Source organism: Salmo salar, chromosome ssa09, assembly GCF_905237065.1.
Source record: "Salmo salar chromosome ssa09, Ssal_v3.1, whole genome shotgun sequence".
NCBI classification, from domain to species: Eukaryota; Metazoa; Chordata; class Actinopteri; order Salmoniformes; family Salmonidae; genus Salmo; species Salmo salar.
In genome coordinates, this window is record NC_059450.1 from 4291366 (window position 1) to 4310302 (window position 18937).

The window sequence follows — 18937 nt, forward strand, 5'->3', positions numbered from 1 at the left end:
ACACATACACATGGCACTGTAAGTATGCTGTCACTTGCAAAGAATGGATAAATGGCTGTATTAATGTACTCTTTACTCATAGCATTGAAAATATGAAATCTCCCTTTCTCTCTTTCAGCTCTTGTCATGTCCTTAGCCTCGGTTAACCCAACTATTGTTCTGGGCCACGTCCTGCCCACTTTCTGGAAAGTGATTAGTCAGTTGAAGGGAACTGAGGACAGTGCTAATGTAACGGTGCGATTCAATTGTTAAATTCCAGTATAACATGGGCATTATGCCACCTCCTGGTGGATTAGTATGTTTACGTTGTGTAACAAACTCAGTGATAACAGTATGGGATTCTGGGTAATCCACAGCAGATTTATGGAGAATTGCTGTGGGTGAGTTTAAAATTGAATGGTCCCGGGATATTAATGTATAAAGTTGACATTCCATCATAAAATCCACTTTTTACATCGTACATTAGCAATGTATGTTATTAGTAACTAGTGTTGTTGATTTGGTGTCAAATAAGCCAGGCTTTATATATTATTTGCAGAATCTAAATTTTCCATGTGGGTATTATGCTAGCTAAAGTTCCCTCTTTGAAGTTGGTAGCTAACTCGAAAATGCATCTTCTTTAGGAGTGCTATTTATATCCCGTCGACTACTGATCATTCATCCACACTGTGTGTGTCCCATCGTTGCAGGTAATTTATGACAAATATATAAAGTATATGTTTTGTAAACTCACGAGCACCAGCCAGCGTATTAGCCTGGTTTTGTTAGTTTAGGAAAATATGTGGTACATTCTAGGTTACATTTTATTATATTTCTTCGCCACAAGAGTGTGACATTGAGTCATTTTTTCAGGTTAATTTGATATATTTTGAATACTAAAATGGATGATAGTTTATTCTGATGTTCTAAATATGAGATTACACATGGAAACAATGTATTTAATGTATTATAGTAAATTAGGAATTATTAGAAATGGTTAAATCCACTATATGATCACAATGACTTTGATAGACATTTCGATTGTTTCTTTACATTTACATTTACGTCATTTAGCAGACGCTCTTATCCAGAGCGACTTACAAATTGGTGCATTCACCTTATGATAGTTAGTATATTATACAGTAGATTTATGGAGAGTTTCTGAGGGAGTGCTATTGATATCCTGTCAACTACTGACCATTCATCCATACTGTGTGCGTCCCATCATTGCAGCTTTGGAAATAAATTAACTATCCATCCATTGCTCCTTCCTGTGTTGATTTACTGACTTGAGGGACAGGATCAGGCATGTCACACTAAGTACCTATACTGGGCAGCGAGTCAACTAAATATGGCTCTGAAGGCAACACTTGCTGACAACCTACAGGCCAGCACTGAAACCCACACAGAGTGTGCTACTTTACAGGAACTGCTGCAGTCCCATACCACAAGTGACAATGACAACCCTATAGGCAAGTCCTTACAAAGAACAGAGAGATTAAACAAGGAGAAAAAGACTGAGAATGTTATTGAGAAAAAAAGATGAATGATGGGTGTCAAAATTATGAAATGGTACCAAGATAGAGCAGGAGAGAACATGAAATCCTGAAATTTATTGAGACCTCTTTTAGACTTAAACATAACAATCCCCATTAAAATGAGCATGATAGCTAAGTAGGAGATCTGACAGATAATTGTGTTCTGCATACTCAGATATGAAATGTGACTGTAAATTGAATGTTCTGCAAAAAGCAATAACAAGTAGTATAGTATGGGTTTTGATTGAATTCCAGCCTATAGTATCGATTTGAGTCCAAACGTCAAAGTTGTTCATGTATGCACATTTTTATTGTAAAAAATCAAGATAGAAAAACAAGAGAAATACTTTGACAAATCAAAATAGGAAACATGGAGTTGAAAATGTTTAATGAAAAATAAACACATACACACACATGCACGCACGCATGCACACACACACACACAAGCACGCTGCATCCAGAATACAATAACATGATAGAAAAATGTCTCTGAGAAAAATTAAAGGGAGTAGTGGGTAGTGGTACCACCCGGTAAAGAAGCTTTCTTGGAATTAGCACTCCCAGTGGAAAAAAAAGTATTAAATCCTCCTGCTAATTCGTAATCCGACTTGGTTTTCCACTAACCAGCCCCCTCATTCACAATGTAAGGCCCTGACCCACAATGCATAGGTCCGGGTGCGAAGCAGAGCGGGCATTCCATCTAAAGTCCGATTTGCTGTCCCATGACTTGTCGTCTCTGGTTGGCTCGTCCTCCAGCCTACGGGAGTGAAATGAAGAGGTGGTTTGAGGATTAGAGTAATAGGACAGGTTGGTCAGCACCCAGTTAGCACCGGGCAGAACAAGCTACTGTTAGTCATAGTGGAATAATACATTAAGGATTAGCTAGTTACATACTGCTGTTGGCTACCTGGATGAGGAAAATAGAGGGCACACAAAATCTAGTGTTATGACTTCACAGTGGCAAGATCAGTGAAAACATAACGATATTAAAACAGTTAATCATTGTAACTCAAAATGGAAGGGTCAGGGTACTTGAATGGTTTTGAAAATGTACCATCAGTCTTGTATGTCTCATCATTGTGCTGTAATCTCCTTAAAGCAATTCAATTTTTTTTATGCAAAGCTCCCCTCTCTCCTCTCCTTGACCTTATTTCACCCTCCAATCTCACCTACCTTATTCTCTCAAGGCAGTCGATACGATGCTTGTCATTTGGCTGGGATTAGTTCCACAACATCCAAACAAACCAGTTTTGCAGCATTAATGTTGCCCCAGTGGTTTTCTAGTAAAACAGAGAATCTACAGAACTTTGTGTGAGTGTCTTTGGGATGGATTCAATCTGTACCGCTGAAGATCTGCACTGTGGCACAATTGACATTTTTCACAATTTCACAGTATTATTCCAACCTCATAGTGTGGAAAAATATACTGCTCAAAAAAATAAAGGGAACACTTAAACAACACATCCTAGATCTGAATGAAAGAAATAATCTTATTAAATACTTTTTTCTTTACATAGTTGAATGTGCTGACAACAAAATCACACAAAAATAATCAAAGGAAATCCAATTTATCAACCCATGGAGGTCTGGATTTGGAGTCCCACTCAAAATTAAAGTGGAAAACCACACTACAGGCTGATCCAACTTTGATGTAATGTCCTTAAAACAAGTCAAAATGAGGCTCAGTAGTGTGTGTGGCCTCCACGTGCCTGTATGACCTCCCTACAACGCCTGGGCATGCTCCTGATGAGGTGGCGGATGGTCTCCAGAGGGATCTCCTCCCAGACCTGGACTAAAGCATCCGCTAACTCCTGGACAGTTTGTGGTGCAACGTGGCGTCGGTGGATGGAGCGAGACATGATGTCCCAGATGTGCTCAATTGGATTCAGGTCTGGGGAACGGGCGGGCCAGTCCATAGCATCAATGCCTTCCTCTTGCAGGAACTGCTGACACACTCCAGCCACATGAGGTCTAGCATTGTCTTGCATTAGGAGGAACCCAGGGCCAACCGCACCAGCATATGATCTCACAAGGGGTCTGAGGATCACATCTCGGTACCTAATGGCAGTCAGGCTACCTCTGGCGAGCACATGGAGGGCTGTGCGGCCCCCCAAAGAAATGCCACCCCACACCATGACTGACCCACCACCAAACCGGTCATGCTGGAGGATGTTGCAGGCAGCAGAACGTTCTCCACGGCATCTCCAGACTCTGTCACGTCTGTCACGTGCTCAGTGTGAACCTGCTTTCATCTGTGAAGAGCACAGGGCGCCAGTGGCGAATTTGCCAATCTTGGTGTCCTCGGCAAATGCCAAACGTCCTGCACGGTGTTGGGCTGTAAGCACAACCCCCACCTGTGGACGTCGGGCCCTCATACCACCCTCATGGAGTCTGTTTCTGACCGTTTGAGCAGACACATGCACATTTGTGGCCTGCTGGAGGTCATTTTGCAGGGCTCTGGCAGTGCTTCTCCTGCTCCTCCTTGCACAAAGGCGGAGGTAGCGGTCCTGCTGCTGGGTTGATGCCCTCCTACGGCCTCCTCCACATCTCCTGATGTACTGGCCTGTCTCCTGGTAGCGCCTCCATGCTCTGGACACTACGCTGACAGACACAGCAAACCTTCTTGCCACAGCTCGCACTGATGTGCCATCCTGGATGAGCTGCACTACCTGAGACACTTGTGTGGGTTGTAGACTCCGTCTCATGCTACCACTAGAGTGAAAGCACCGCCAGCATTCAAAAGTGACCAAAACATCAGCCAGGAAGCATAGGAACTGAGAAGTGGTCTGTGGTCCCCACCTGCAGAACCACTCCTTTATTGGGGGTGTCTTGCTAATTGCCTATAATTTCCACCTGTTGTCTATTCCATTTGCACAACAGCATGTGAAATGTATTGTCAATCAGTGTTGCTTCCTAAGTGGACAGTTTGATTTCACAGAAATGTGATTGACTTGGAGTTACATTGTGTTGTTTAAGTGTTCCCTTTATTCTTTTGAGCAGTGTACATAAAATACAGGAAATCACATTTGACTGCACTGTATTAAATGTGTTTATGGAATTAATGCTGTATATTGCACTGCATTATGGGTAAAAACCTGAAGAATACTGTTATTATGTCATGTCCTAACCAGTAAAGGGGCTGTTTGTTATTGTAGTTTGGTCAGGGCGTGGCAGGGGGTGTTTGTTTAGGGTGTTTCGGGGTTGTTTGGGTTATGTTCTATGTTAGTGTATTTCTATGATATTTACATTTACATTTACATTTAAGTCATTTAGCAGACGCTCTTATCCAGAGCGACTTACAAATTGGTGCATTCACCTTATAATATCCAGTGGAACAACCACTTACAATAGTGCATCTAAATCTTTTAAGGGGGGGTTTAGAAGGAACTTTATCCTATCCCAGGTATTCCTTGAAGAGGTGGGGTTTCAGGTGTCTCCGGAAGGTGGTGATTGACTCCGCTGTCCTGGCGTCGTGAGGGAGCTTGTTCCACCATTGGGGTGCCAGAGCAGCGAACAGTTTTGACTGGGCTGAGCGGGAACTGTGCTTCCTCAGAGGTAGGGAGGCGAGCAGGCCAGAGGTGGATGAACGCAGTGCCCTTGTTTGGGTGTAGGGCCTGATCAGAGCCTGAAGGTACGGAGGTGCCGTTCCCCTCACAGCTCCGTAAGCAAGCAGCATGGTCTTGTAGCGGATGCGAGCTTCAACTGGAAGCCAGTGGAGAGAGCGGAGGAGCGGGGTGACGTGAGAGAACTTGGGAAGGTTGAACACCAGACGGGCTGCGGCGTTCTGGATGAGTTGTAGGGGTTTAATGGCACAGGCAGGGAGCCCAGCCAACAGCGAGTTGCAGTAATCCAGGCGGGAGATGACAAGTGCCTGGATTAGGACCTGCGCCGCTTCCTGTGTGAGGCAGGGTCGTACTCTGCGAATGTTGTAGAGCATGAACCTACAGGATCGGGTCACCGACTTGATGTTAGTGGAGTATTTTACTGGGTGACTTTCACTTTTGCTTGAGTAATTTTCTTTTAAGGTATGTTTACTTTTACTCAAGTACAACAATTAAGTACTTTTTCCACCACTGACAAGTGGAATACGTATGGAAGAATGCTGTTCATTGACTATAGCTCAGCATTCAACACCATAGTACCCTCCAAGCTCATTATTAAGCTCGGGCCCTGGGTCTGAACCCCACCCTGTGCAACTGGGTCCTGGACTTCTTGACCGGCCACCCCCAGCTGGTGAAGGTAGGAAACAACACCTCCACTTCACTGATCCTCAACACAGGGGCCCCACAAGGGTGTGTGCTCAGCCCCCTCCTGTACTCCCTGTTCACCCATGGCTGTGTGACCACGCTGTGTGAACACTAGTCACTTTAATAATTTTCACATATTTTTGCTTTACTCATCTCATATGTATATACTGTATTATATTCTTTTGTATTTTAGTCTGTCACTCCGACATTGCTCATCCTAATATTTATATAATTATATATTCCTTAATTCAACTGTTTTACTTTAGTTTGTGTGTATTGTTGTGAATTGTTAGATATTACTGCACTGTTGGAGCTAGAAACACAAGGGTTTTGCTACACCCGCAATAACATCTGCTAAACATGTGTATTTGGCAAGTAAAATATGATTTTAATTTTGATTTGGCTAAAAATAAGCCTTGCCATGAATTAAGAACTGATTTTTTTTTCCTTCACAATGCAATGCGGTACATTGACAACTCAAATCACTTTAAAGAGCCTTCTAATATTAGAAAACAAATTAATATACCAAAACAATAACTTAAAAATCAGTCATCCCTGGATTTCTTAAAATTGTTGTGCAGGAAAAGGATGTCATCCACCGTGTCTGGTCGCAGGCTCACAGCTGGCTTCTCACTGAAACCACACATTCATCTGAAGGTGACACTTTATCCTTTGGAACCACACAATTACCAGGTGGACAGTAGGCCTCTTGAAGCGATAGAGGAAAACAACAAGATCCACAAGTATTCTTTCACAATAGCTGGCCTTATGTTATCTGCAGTTTTGTGATGCACTGTCCCACTCCGCGGTGGACAACATTCAGTCTTCGTATATGTAATGGGCTCTAAGGCACAAGAATTCTATTTTTAGAAAATCTGCAGTCCACATGTCAAGTGTAATTGAGCCATTGTATTTACCCAAGTTCTCTCTCAACTCCAGGGCCACCCGCCTGCTGATTTTTTTGGCCTGATGCAGGACTCTATTGCGATAGGAAAGAGACTGACAAACATTCCCACCTCAATTAATTTACAAAAGTATAGTCTAATAGCTTGACTATGTGTGAACAATCCCCCAATTTGTGCAACAGTTTAGACTACTGATGCTGCGGTAAGTCAGAGATGAATCTTATTGTAACGTGTAGCCTAATGGCCAAAAAAGGGCAAACTTGCAATGTATTCGATGCTTAAGCACTCTGAAGTTTTACATTTCTACCTCAATATCACAGACCATATTTGCCCTAACGAAAAATGCATCAACCCCTACAAATATTTCAATGTATAATAGTCCATTATAATATATTGTAATTCTGTTGCCAATTGGAGTATTTGTTTCATATCCTACTGATTCTGTGATCACCATGCCTCACGCAACCGCAAAAAAGTTTGGATAAAGCAATTTCACAAATCTGGCTGTTTTAAACTTTGCTATGCTGTATTAAAGGCTTTACACTTTTTTTCATTATAACAGACTCTCTGGTATTAGTTATCTTTTATTTAGTATTGTTTACAGTGTTCCAAACTGGCAGATAGATTATATTGTAATCTAACAGTACCTGTTTGTCATGCAACAGTATCTCTTGCGCTTTTGACAATGATTTTACATGAGGCATATTTGACATGATATACAGTGGCTTGCGAAAGTATTCACCCCCCTTGGCATTTTTCCTATTTTGTTGCCTTACAACCTGGAATTAAAATAGATTTTTGGGTGTTTGTATCATTTGATTTACATAACATGCCAAACACTTGGTACTTATAGATTGCATCAAACATGATTTAGACCTTGATTATGAAAAACTGTTTATTTCTGTATTTCATGATTGGAACTTGCTGAAAAGTGTCAACAATGTTCCTTTCGTCGAGTTTAAACAGTACAGCGAAAAATGGTACTTACAGATTGCATCAAACATGATTTAGACCATGTTTATGAAAAACTGTTTATTTCGGTATTTCATGATTGCAACTTGCTGAAAAGTGTGAAGATGCAAAATATATTTTATTGTGAAACAAACAAGAAATAAGACAAAAAAAACAGAAAACTTGAGCGTGCATAACTATTCACCCCCCAAAGTCAATACTTTGTAGAGCCACTTTTTGCAGCAATTACAGCTGCAAGTCTCTTGGGCTATGTCGCTATGAGCTATAAGCTTGCCCATTCTTCAAGGCAAAACTGGTCCAGCTCCTTCAAGTTGGATGGGTTCTGCTGGTGAACAGCAATCTTTACGTCATACCACAGATTCTCAATTTGATTGAAGTCTGGGCTTTGACTAGGCCATTCCAAGACATTTAAATGTTTCCCCTTAAACCACTCGAGTGTTGCTTTAGCAGAAACAGGTTTCCCTCAAGAATTTCCCTGTATTTAGCGCCATCCATTGTTTCTTCAATTCTGATCAGTTTCCTATTCCCTGCCGATGAAAAACATCCCCACAGCGTGATGCTGCCACCACCATGTGGGGATGGTGTTCTCGGGGTGATGAGAGGTGTCTGGTTTGCGCCAGACATAGTGTTTTCCTTGATGGCCAAAAAGCTACATTTTAGTCTCATCTGACCAGAGTACCTTCTTCCATATGTTTGGGGAGTCTCCCACATGCCTTTTGGCGAACACTTTAAGCAATGACTTTTTTCTGGCCACTCTTCTGTAAAGCCAGCTCTGTGGAGTGTATGGCTTAAAGTGGTCCTATGGGCAGATACTCCAATCTCTGCTGTGGAGCTTTGCGGCTCCTTCAGGGTTATCTTTGGTCTCTTTGTTGCCTCGCTGATTAATGCCCTCTTTTTCTGGTCCGTGAGTTTTCGTGGGCGACCCTGTCTTGGCAGGTTTGTTGTGGTCCCATATTCTTTCTATTTTTTAATAATGGGTTTAATGGTGCTCCGTGGGATGTTCAAAGTTTCGGATATTTTTATATAACCCAAGCCTGATCTGTACTTCTCCATAACTTTGTCCATGACCTGTTTGGAGAGCTCCTTGGTCTTCATGGTGCCGCTTGCTTGGTGGTGCCCCTTGCTTAGTGGTGTTTCAGACTCTGGGGCCTTTCAGAACAGGTGTATATATACTGAGATCATGTGACAGATCATGTGACACTTAGATTGCACACAGGTGGACTTTATTTAACTAATTATGTGTCTTCTGAAGCTAATTGGTTGCACCAGATCTTATTCAGGGGCTTCCTAGCAAAGGGGGTGAATACATATGCACTTTTCCATTTATTATTTTTTTTAATAATATTTTGAAACAAGTTTTTTTCTTCATTTCACTTCACCAATTTGGACTATTTTGTTTATGTCCATTACATGAAATCCAAATAAAAAATACATTTAAATTACAGGTTCTAATGCAACAAAAATAGAAAAACTCCAAGGGGGATGAATACTTTTGCAAGGCACTATAGATCTAGGATTCTACCCAATCCCAATTTTAACTTCTCTTTGTCTCTCTGTCACCCAACACAATATAGGTTTTGAATTAGTGTTGTAATGAATCCTCTTCTTTGGTTAAATACACTGCTCATTTTTATATATATGTTTTGTTACGGTATTATACAATACAACTAATAGCAATGTACTAAATTGTTGTAAATCGCAATGCACTCTTGGTGATTTTTGCCGTAATTTGTAAATGATACCGTAAATTCCAATTAAATGTTGGTTTAACAGTACATTCATGTATTTGAAATGGTACTGCAATTCCACCCCACAGAATACAGTACCTTACCATATTTTTGTAGCGGCAAAAACCTTTTTACCACATGGTGCATGGTATTGTTGTTTCTGTCTCATCTACATATTTTGAGGCGTGCCTTGTAAGACACTGCATTTGTTGCATCCGTAAGTGAGACTACTGTACCAATTGATATGTGGTTGTAGGTCCCCAACAATAAAATGTGTATAGGGGACGGATTGAAGTGGCAGCAAGCCTACAACCTTTAATGGTTGAGTATTTCCCATGTCCTTGGTCTATTTTACCCTGTACTCACTGCAAGTTTGGAAACCTTTGCCAGGGCCTCCATAAGAGCAAGAGATATTAAAGAACACCTTCCTAATATTGAGTTGCAGCTCTTTCTGCCCTCAGAAAAGCTTCAATTTGTAGGGGCATGGACTAGAAGTTGTCAAAAGTGTTCTGCAGGGATGCAGGCCCATGTTGACTCCAATGTTTCACACAGATGTGTCAAGATAACTGGCGGTCCTTTGGGTGGTGGACCATTCTTGATATACACGGGAAACTGTTGAGTGTGCAAAACCCAGCAGCTTGGCAGTTCTTGACACACTCAAACTGATGTGCCTGGCACCTACTACTGTAAAATACCCTGTTCAAAGGCACTTAACTCTTTTGACTTGCCCATTCACCCTCTGAATGGCACACATACACAATCCATGTCTCAATTGTCTCAAGGCTTAAAAATACTTATTTAAGCTATCTCCTCCCCTTCATCTACACTGATTGGATTTAACAGGATCATAGTTTTCACATGGATTCACTTGGTCATTCTATGTCATGGAAAGACCAAGTGTTCCTAATGTTTTGTACACTCAGTATACATATTTGATATGCTGTAATATGAAAATGTATTACCTAGCAGCCAACCTGCTTGCACCAATCCCATGCAGTTACAGGTAAATACTGTAAAATACAAAGTCCACCTTCTCTCAATGAATTTCATTCATTCATTTATTCATTACAATTACCGTTAAAACATTACAGTTCGAGTTTTGATACCATACAACGATTACAGTAACATGCTGTAAATGTATGTACTGTAAATATTGTAAATTACTGTACATTTTCAGCATTATACTGGCAGCAGAGTTGCAAGCAAATTACTGTAATTATATAATACAGCTGTGTTGCTGTAATGATTACAGTAGGCTCATTAACTAACTAATAATGCAGCACTCTTTCTTACTGTAAAACATTTTACAACATCCCTGCTGTAAAGCAAAATTACAGTATTTACCTGGTAACTCAGTTGGCAGTTTAACACTGTAAATTTACAGGGAAAGTTTTACAGTGTAGGGACAGTGTAAGTTGAGACATAGTTGTATTTTTTTGTCAATGTACTTCTTCAGTGTCATTCTGCCAATTTTTTCCATCCCTTGCTGGTGCTCGAATGGACTTCCCTTCTCACTTCTTTGACTGCTCTTTCAAGAACCTCCAGGGGGACTAGACCCCTGCTTGTTTTATCATCAGATAAATGAACACAATTTTAGTCTCTAAGGCATGATGATGTCTGCTCTGTAACAATAAAAATGCACTTGAGGTCATTTGTATGACAAATTGCAAAACAAAGTCTAAGCATATTTTGCATAAAACTGACTAAATGTAATCACCATTTGTGTGGAATATGAAGGAGCCATTGGTTCAACTTGCCCCTGGCCAAATGGCACAATTAACCCAAAGCAAACATTTTGACTCCAGTATATTAGCAAACACAGCTACAGTACAAGGATACACTTTCATGCTAAGTTTAGGACCAAATATTGTAGCTTATAGAGACCCCAACTGGTGTATAAAACAATCTACTTTGGTTTAGATTCAAGCTTCATGAAATGAATAACACAAATTCATTTGACTTTGTAAAAATATTTTTGGGGACCTAACTTGCTTACCACTTTTCCATGTGGTTTCTTCCTTCAGACTCCATGAAATGATGACCTCTTCCTAAATATTTGGTCACATAATTAATTTTGTTTCCTAGAAACAAGGGGTGGCTCCAGGGCTGGCACTAGCCTTTAGGCAGCCCTAAGCAAGATTTGGTTGGGAGGCTCCTCCACCTCATGGGCAAAACATATTAGTGCCCCATCTCTTGACGGCGGAGATACGTTTTAAAGTACATTTCCTGCAATCCTACACATTTTGCCATGGGGAGTAGAGAAAATGTTGCAGCCCAAATGAAAAAACTGCTTACTATAGAACACTACAGTACTTACTATACAATTTTGTAGTAAACTATAGTATACTGTAGAATACTCTACTACACACTGTAATATCCTCGATCATGTGTAATACTTGAATGTTGTAGTATACTGTAGAATATTATAGTAAATACTACACTATTATCCGATAAAAATATCACTGTCGCAATTACTACAGTAATGTCCTCTAAAACACAACACTTTTTTAACTATAGTAAATACTGCAGAATTTAATTTCCATATACCATGCCCGCTCCTCTTGTGCCACCCATAAGTGAGAAACCTACAGTATAGACCATATTTTGTGTCTCCTACAGGTTATAGAAAGAGCAGAAGCTCGGAATTATCCGTTCAGACCCCAATCCTACCTACATACCTACAAGTTATGGAAAATGTGCTCTTTAGTATTTCTCAATTGGGTTTCCTCAAGGAGAAAGCCTCCACTTCTATGTCAAAAATATTAAAAACAAAAACACTATAGTAAATTACATCAGTCTGAAAAACACTACAGTAAATACTACAGTATACTCTTATCATCAGAAACACTATATTAATTACTATAGTATATATACTAACTATAGTATACTATAGTTTTCATTTCATGCGATGCTACTCATTTTGCCATGGGGCAGAGAAAAATCTTTGAAGTTTTAAAGCAAATTTCCTACAATTCTACACATTTTGCCAAGACGTGTTAATGATATCTGAGTGTGAATGACTAACAATATCAATGGGGCCCCCTGGAGGTTAGGGAGCCTGGGCACCTAACTTGCATGCCCGGTTGGTATTCGGCCATAATTACTAAAAGTTTAGTTAGCTGCCGAGCTGACATTTTAATTTAGTGACTGTCGGTGATTGACACAACAAGAGAAAAAGTGCTGATGCACAACCCCATTTAAAAATGGCATCTTGTGTATTCTACTATTCTAACTCTCAACAGTAAGTTGAGACCTCGACTAAGTTCCTAAAAATAAATAATTTTTGCCCGGGGGCCCTGTGCGACCGCTTATGTCGTTTATGCCTGGAGCCGGCCCTGGGTGGCTCAACTAACCCTTGGCATGACTTACCCCACTCTCCCCTACAAATTTATGTCAGTTATTTTAGTAAAATTAACTAATCTAACTTCTTCAAGCCTGAAAACACAAAACACTGCACTTTGGAGAAGTGTAGATAGTTGTTTTCCAACTATTTATAAATTTTATGATTTGGTTACCAAAAGGAGAAGACTGATGTGACCTGAAACCTTGGCAGTAGTTTTCAAGTGTCTTGTAATTGTATCACCTATATTGGTCATAGATTTCAAATGACGTTCATGCTGGTAGTCAAACCATAATGGTTATGTATAATCTTATCAAGCATAATTTCCTCTCAAGTGGTTTTATATCAATAGCTCAACAAAACCATCAGGCTTCAAAAAAATGAAATATGTGCTCAAAGGTTTACATTTACGTCATTTTGCAGACGCTCTTATCCAGAGCGACTTACAAATTGGTGCATACAATAGTACATCTATATCTTTTTTTGGGGGGGGGGTTAGAAGGATTACTATATCCTATCCCAGGTATTCCTTAAAGAGGTGGGGTTTCAGGTGTTTACACCATGACAAGTGTGTGAATCCATTACATTTTTCCACTAATATTCGTCTCTGAATCTGGGTGACATTAAACACCAAAAAAGTACAAATTGATTTCATAAAAAGAGAAAATACCATTGAGATTATTAAATAATTTCTCCAATAGTATTTTCAACTTCAGTGATAAGATAAAAGAATGTTACATTTCAAGCATGAATGCAGTTGTCATTTTATGTAACCCATAACAACTTGTGTTGATGAAAACCCGAAAGTAGAAACCTGTCTAACATGCCCCACAATTAGTGAACTTAATTTCAGAGGTCATGCATTTTAATATTTGTGATTTGTAATAATAGATTTAGTCAAGCATAGAGCACATAGTCTTATGGCTATTGTGAAATGAATCAAGTCAATATAATACTTGAATGGAGCTGACTATTTTTAAATAGAGGGCTACATGATGCACATGCCTTGTTCTTTCATTTGCAGTTTTTACTAAAACAGGATGATAATTGCCTCATGAAGACAGCCAATTCTTGGTTCATATTGTTTCTCTATTAGCGATCCATTACTGTGCCACAGCAGAGAGGGAGTTTTGACTACAAGGAGAGTGACGGGGCTTTTTCCTTCATTGAGGAAAACAAATACTCATTGCAATATCCTAAATCATAGACATATCCTTCCTTCGATAAATATGCCTGTGAACACATCAATTCATGAATTGAAAGATATTAGAGCATACGACTAGTGGGAGCATACAACTTTATTATTGGACTTTGAAAGAGAGAGATTTAGTTAGAGGGAAACATTGACACTCACCCTTGTGTGCTGATGGCTGGCTCACTCCCACAAGTCTCTGCGAATGAGACGATGGTTGCCCTAGTCGGCAGGCTTAGACTGGGCCTCTGGTCTGAGTGGCTGCGTCGGATGAAAGGCTGTGGCCCTCGCACGGACATAGGGAGCCTGCCACGATCTCCCCAAGGACGTGGGACAACATGGCCACCGGTGGAGGCCCAAGTCTGTGGGGGGCGGGGTACGGGACAAGGATGGGCCTTAAACATTGAGGGCGAGGCCGGGCAGAAAACAGAGCGAGCGTTACTGATTAACTGAGAGATAGCTGAAGCCCCTGGGGTGGAGTCCTCGCTGTTGTTCTCTCGTCTCCATCTTTGTACCCTAGGGGACGTTGGTGGTGAGGGTGCCTTGAAAGAATGTGTGGAGCCAGAAGAGCTGGAGTTTGCTGGAGTTACTTGTCTTGAGGCAGGTGGGCTTGGGAGTCTTCTCTGAAGTGGTGGTGGGGTGGGAAGTTTGCGAATGACCGGAGGGCTAGTTGAAGATGGAAGCGTAGACAGCGTTCTGAAGGTGGGGGGACTGGGGAATCTTCGATGCAAGCCGGTTGGGGTTGAAGGTGTGGAAGGCAGTATTCGAGCTCTAGATACAGGCAGGGTGGCAGGAGGTTGGATACTGACGGTTGAAGTGGGAGGCACTGTCTTAAAGGGGCTGTCATCGCTTTGTCTACATCCCGATGCAGCTCGATTGGAAGAGGGCCCCCTGGGCACAGCCTGACCTTTCTCCATCGGAGACTCTGAGGAGTGCCGCAAGTGGATTACTTTTCTGGCTTGCTTGTAGAGAGTGGCCTCCTCTGTCTCTGGGTTTACCTCCAGCTGAGGCTCATGGTGGCTAACCCTGGAACTAGCAGAGGTATCCTGCCGTACAGTCTGGGCAGGGGGCATGTTGCTCGAGCCCTGGGGCAGGTTGCCTCTGCTGGGTAGCAATGTCACAGACTGCATGGAAGCACGCAGCTTCTGAGATGCCATAGCCCTCTTGGGAATAGGGGATCGGCCCCTACTTGCAACCCCATCATCTACGTCGCTTACTGTGAGGCTTTGTGCACCTTCAAAGGAATTGTCCATCAGGACCTCAAGAGGAGGGGGTGGCAGACTTTGTACGTCTATGTCATCTGTCCTACAACTGCTGACCCCACTGCTCAGTATGGCCTCGATGTCACCTACTCCAGGCATAACAGGGACCCCACACTTTCGAACACTTTTGATTGGCCCTAACATTTTGGAGGCCTCTTGTTTGGGCTCTTCCACCCCCTGGCTGAAGGTGTCAATCAGCCTTTTGACAGAATTCCTTCCCCGGTACAACCCTGAGGACAGACGAGGTGACAGTGGAGGGCTAGGAGGTGGAGTGGCTTTCAACAGCCCCTTGGTGGTTTTCTTGTCTTTCTTTTCTTTTTCCTCCGCCATGTCCTTTCTTGCCCCCTGTTTCCAGGAGCTACGCTTAGTAAGCCCTGCCTTGTCCTGAATTGGAAAAGTGTTGTTGTTCTTCCGCAGGGTGGATTGTAGACATTTGGATGCCAGGGACTTTGTAGTATATCCTGGGTTCTGTTTAGTGGGACCTGTCTTGGCATTCCCTTCCATCCTGCCTTTGCTCATCCTCTCTAGCCTCTGACTCAGATCCCTCTGTGTCCTCTCTAGTTCAAGCAATGTTGGATCTTCACCTTTGCTGCGGAGGGATTCTACAGACTGTGAACGGCCCTCTTTGGAAACAGGGGTCTTTTTAATTGCTGCTGTTTGGGGCCTTTTTGGTGATCGTTCCTCCCCCTCTGTCCACTGGCGCCTGCTGGTCTTGGGGCTGTCTGTTGGTTTAGTTTTGGCACTGTCACATTGTGAGTGAACAAATCTAATCCGACCACTTATGGCATCTTTCATTTTCAGGGTCATTTCCACATTTTGAGGGTTCTCTATGCGCCTGGGTGCCAGGCGACTAGGTTGCTGGTTAGGATGAGATGGTGAGGAGCTAGATTGCTTCCTGTTACCTTCTCCCTCCTCATCATCATTGTCATCCTCCTCACCATCATCTAAAAAGGAAGATCCTAATAGTGACTCTGTGTCTTTCTGCTCTTTACCCATTCTGGTGCAGGCCGAGTCTATGGAGTTTAGGGAGTTGCTTGGACTCACTTTCTTGGTAAACATTCGCCTTGGTGCCCCTTGCCGGACTAGGGTAGCATTGCTGCCAATAGGACTGTAAGGAGTGGTATGGTTGGTCGCAGTGTACTCACAACTTTCACGGTGAATTCTTTCAGACCCAGCTAGAGACTCGCTCTCGGCCCCAATTCCACTGTCCTCACTGAACAATGCAGAGTCCTCTGGTCCGGTCGTACGGAGTGAGGCAGCCTCAATGCGAGTCAGCAACTGCATCAGTCTTGTCTCCACATTACGCTTAGCTTTTAATTTCTCCTCCAGCAGCTCAGAGACAGAGATGAAGTACTCAGCCGCCTCCTCTAAGGCAGAGTCCCCAATGCCACCCACAGACTGGCCCACATTTTGCATCCTTTGAGTGGTATACTGAAGTAGCTGCTGCAAGAGGTCTGGTGATGACCCAGCATTGGTGGATCCAGACGTGAGGCGGGGGAAACTGGATAGGTTTTTCATTGGGTTTGGCCAGGCGAGATGCTCCCCATTGTCCTTCAGAAGCCTTTCACCCTCGTCTGCCATTTCCTCCAGCCCTCGGTTGATTTCCTCGTAGCGCATAGCCATGAAGGTCACCATTGGCTGCACAGACACCTGGGTTTGGGTCGCCTGGTCCAGGAGCCGCAGCAGAATCTCATATTTGCTGATGCTTGGGTTTAAATAGGCATACACAGCCTGGTGGGCTTTCACTAAAGGTTCCGGAAAATCAACTTTCTGCTCCACAAGGGGAGATTTGTTCTCCTTCTCTTTCTTTTTGGTCGGTTTGATTCCTTTGCCATTTTTCTTTGGTTTTCGTCCACCCTTTTTGTCAGCCATGTCTTGCCTATCTCCTTGTTTCTCTTTTACATGTGACCCTGCCTCTTGAGTCCCCACTTTTTTGTCAAGGATGACCCCCTCTGGAACCAACTCGGTAAGGGAGGGTCTCTTTTTCTGTGGGGTTGAAGGTGCTTCCTTCTGAACAGAGTAGTTCTGACCAGCCAGTCTACTCTCCCCACTTCCCCTCTCCCAAGTCTCTCCATCTGTGTCTCCTGTTCCGGAGGAGCCTCCACTCCCTCCATCATCAGACTGGGACTTCCCTTGACTCTCTTGGCCCCCTGGTAGTAGTGTCCTTCCCCTCCTAAAGGTGGCCTGACCCGGAAAATTGTTACCTTTAGACGGGGAACAGCCCATTGCGGCAGCTCAATTTAAGTTGATTTCCTCAGTGAACAAGAGCGCTGTGAAACTCCCACAAAGACGGAGGGGAAATAACCTCCACAAATGAAAGAGAAAAATAGCCAAGGTCCTTAGCTATCAGCTGCACCTGTCATCTTCAGATGGCTCCAATCCGTGACAGAGTTGTTGATACTGGCAGGTTCTTTATCCTTGCAAAAAAGAAGACAAACAACACAAAACAGAGACAAATCCATTCAAAAGTGTCCTATTTTCTTGCCTATCGTATGATAGGCAAAAACAAAATATCTGCATATCCATTTTCATGTTTTCTGTTAATACCCTTTGCATAACATCAACATCTTACAGCTTGTCCTATGGAACAACATCCCTGTGTACTTGTAGAGGACAAGGAGCTGAAAGGATTAGAGAGGCTTTCAGTGAACTCCTCAGTGTGCACATGGTACGTTAAAGCAAAGAAAAAAATCACACTTGTAAGACCTTAAGCTCATTACGCTAATCAGGGCTGCTTTCAGGTGGCTTTTTATAGAACAGACAACAATATCTCACTGTTTAGTGCCCTAGCCAAACCCAAAGGATACTGTAAATACAGTATACTGCTCAAGTAAAATGGACTGGATGCTCAAAATCAACTCATATATTAATATTGTTATTTCAATACAACAGATGAACAAATGTCACGACTTCTACCGAGGTTGATGCCCCTCCTTGTTCGGGTGGTGTTCGGCGATCGACGTCACCGGTCTTCTAGCCACCATTGATCAGTTTTTCATTTTCCATTGGTTTTGTCTGGTCTCTTTACACACCTGTTTCATATCCCAGTAATTATATGTTGTGTATTTAACCCTCTGCTTCCCCTCATTTCTCTGTCGGTGATTGCTTGTTATGTTATCTACGTGTTGTTTATGTATCTGTGTGCGGCGGGGTATTGTTTACCCGGATTATTTTCTACGTGGGTTTTGGAGTTAGTTTTGAAAATAAATACTCCATTTTTTAACCACTCTGTTTTCTCCTGCGCCTGACTTCCCTGCCACCTACATACACAGACTATGACAACAAATAGTGGGTTTTTCAACTGAACTCAACCTGAACGGCTTTGCTCATGCACATTATGTAATCCAAAGTATACTTGCAATCAATAGCTGGTTATTCTACACTCTCAGAAAAAAAAGTTGTGGTTAGGGTACAGCATTGTTCTCTGGGGTACAAAAATATCATTTTACCTTCAGTGGTACACACAATGATATCACATGGTACTGTTTGGGACCTTTTAGGGTACATGCGCAGATAATCTAGTATAATAATTTTTATATAAAGGTACACTCATCATACACTCGCAACAAAATGGGAATGGTGACGCTACATTTCTGTTTAACAGGGTAGATGTATGGATTAGTGGGGGAGTGACTTTCAGTTAGTTCTTTCTGGCCACCCGTTAGTTGAAGTGTTGTACCAGTTTAAGTGATCTATGGTTATGTTAATATTTTTTTTGCATGTCTGCTTTATAAGCAGGTTGGTATTTAATGAGCTTACTATTGTACTAGAGCAG

At 42.2% G+C, this 18937-nt stretch overlaps 1 protein-coding gene across 1 annotated transcript; it reads right to left on the reverse strand.

Moving 5' to 3' along the window:
* Positions 1-1805: 1805 nt before the first annotated feature.
* On the reverse strand, positions 1806-17771 carry pcare1 (photoreceptor cilium actin regulator 1). Its single transcript, XM_014209997.2, has 2 exons — positions 14063-17771; positions 1806-2274 (listed from the first exon to the last, which is right to left on the reverse strand). The coding sequence occupies exons 1-2, from the start codon at positions 17386-17388 to the stop codon at positions 2154-2156; spliced, it is 3447 nt and encodes a 1148-aa protein (XP_014065472.2). The 5' UTR covers positions 17389-17771; the 3' UTR covers positions 1806-2153.
* Positions 17772-18937: the final 1166 nt, after the last annotated feature.

What these genes read in the sequence shown, in the direction of transcription:
- pcare1 (XM_014209997.2), bottom strand. Translation starts at nt 17,388, where the DNA reads ATGGGCTGTTCCCCGTCTAAAGGTAACAATTTTCCGGGTCAGGCCACC. An exon ending in CCAGCCATCAGCACACAAGG is followed by an intron (nt 2,275 to 14,062) that starts GTGAGTGTCAAT and finishes TCACTCCCGTAG; the next exon opens with GCTGGAGGACGAGCCAACCA.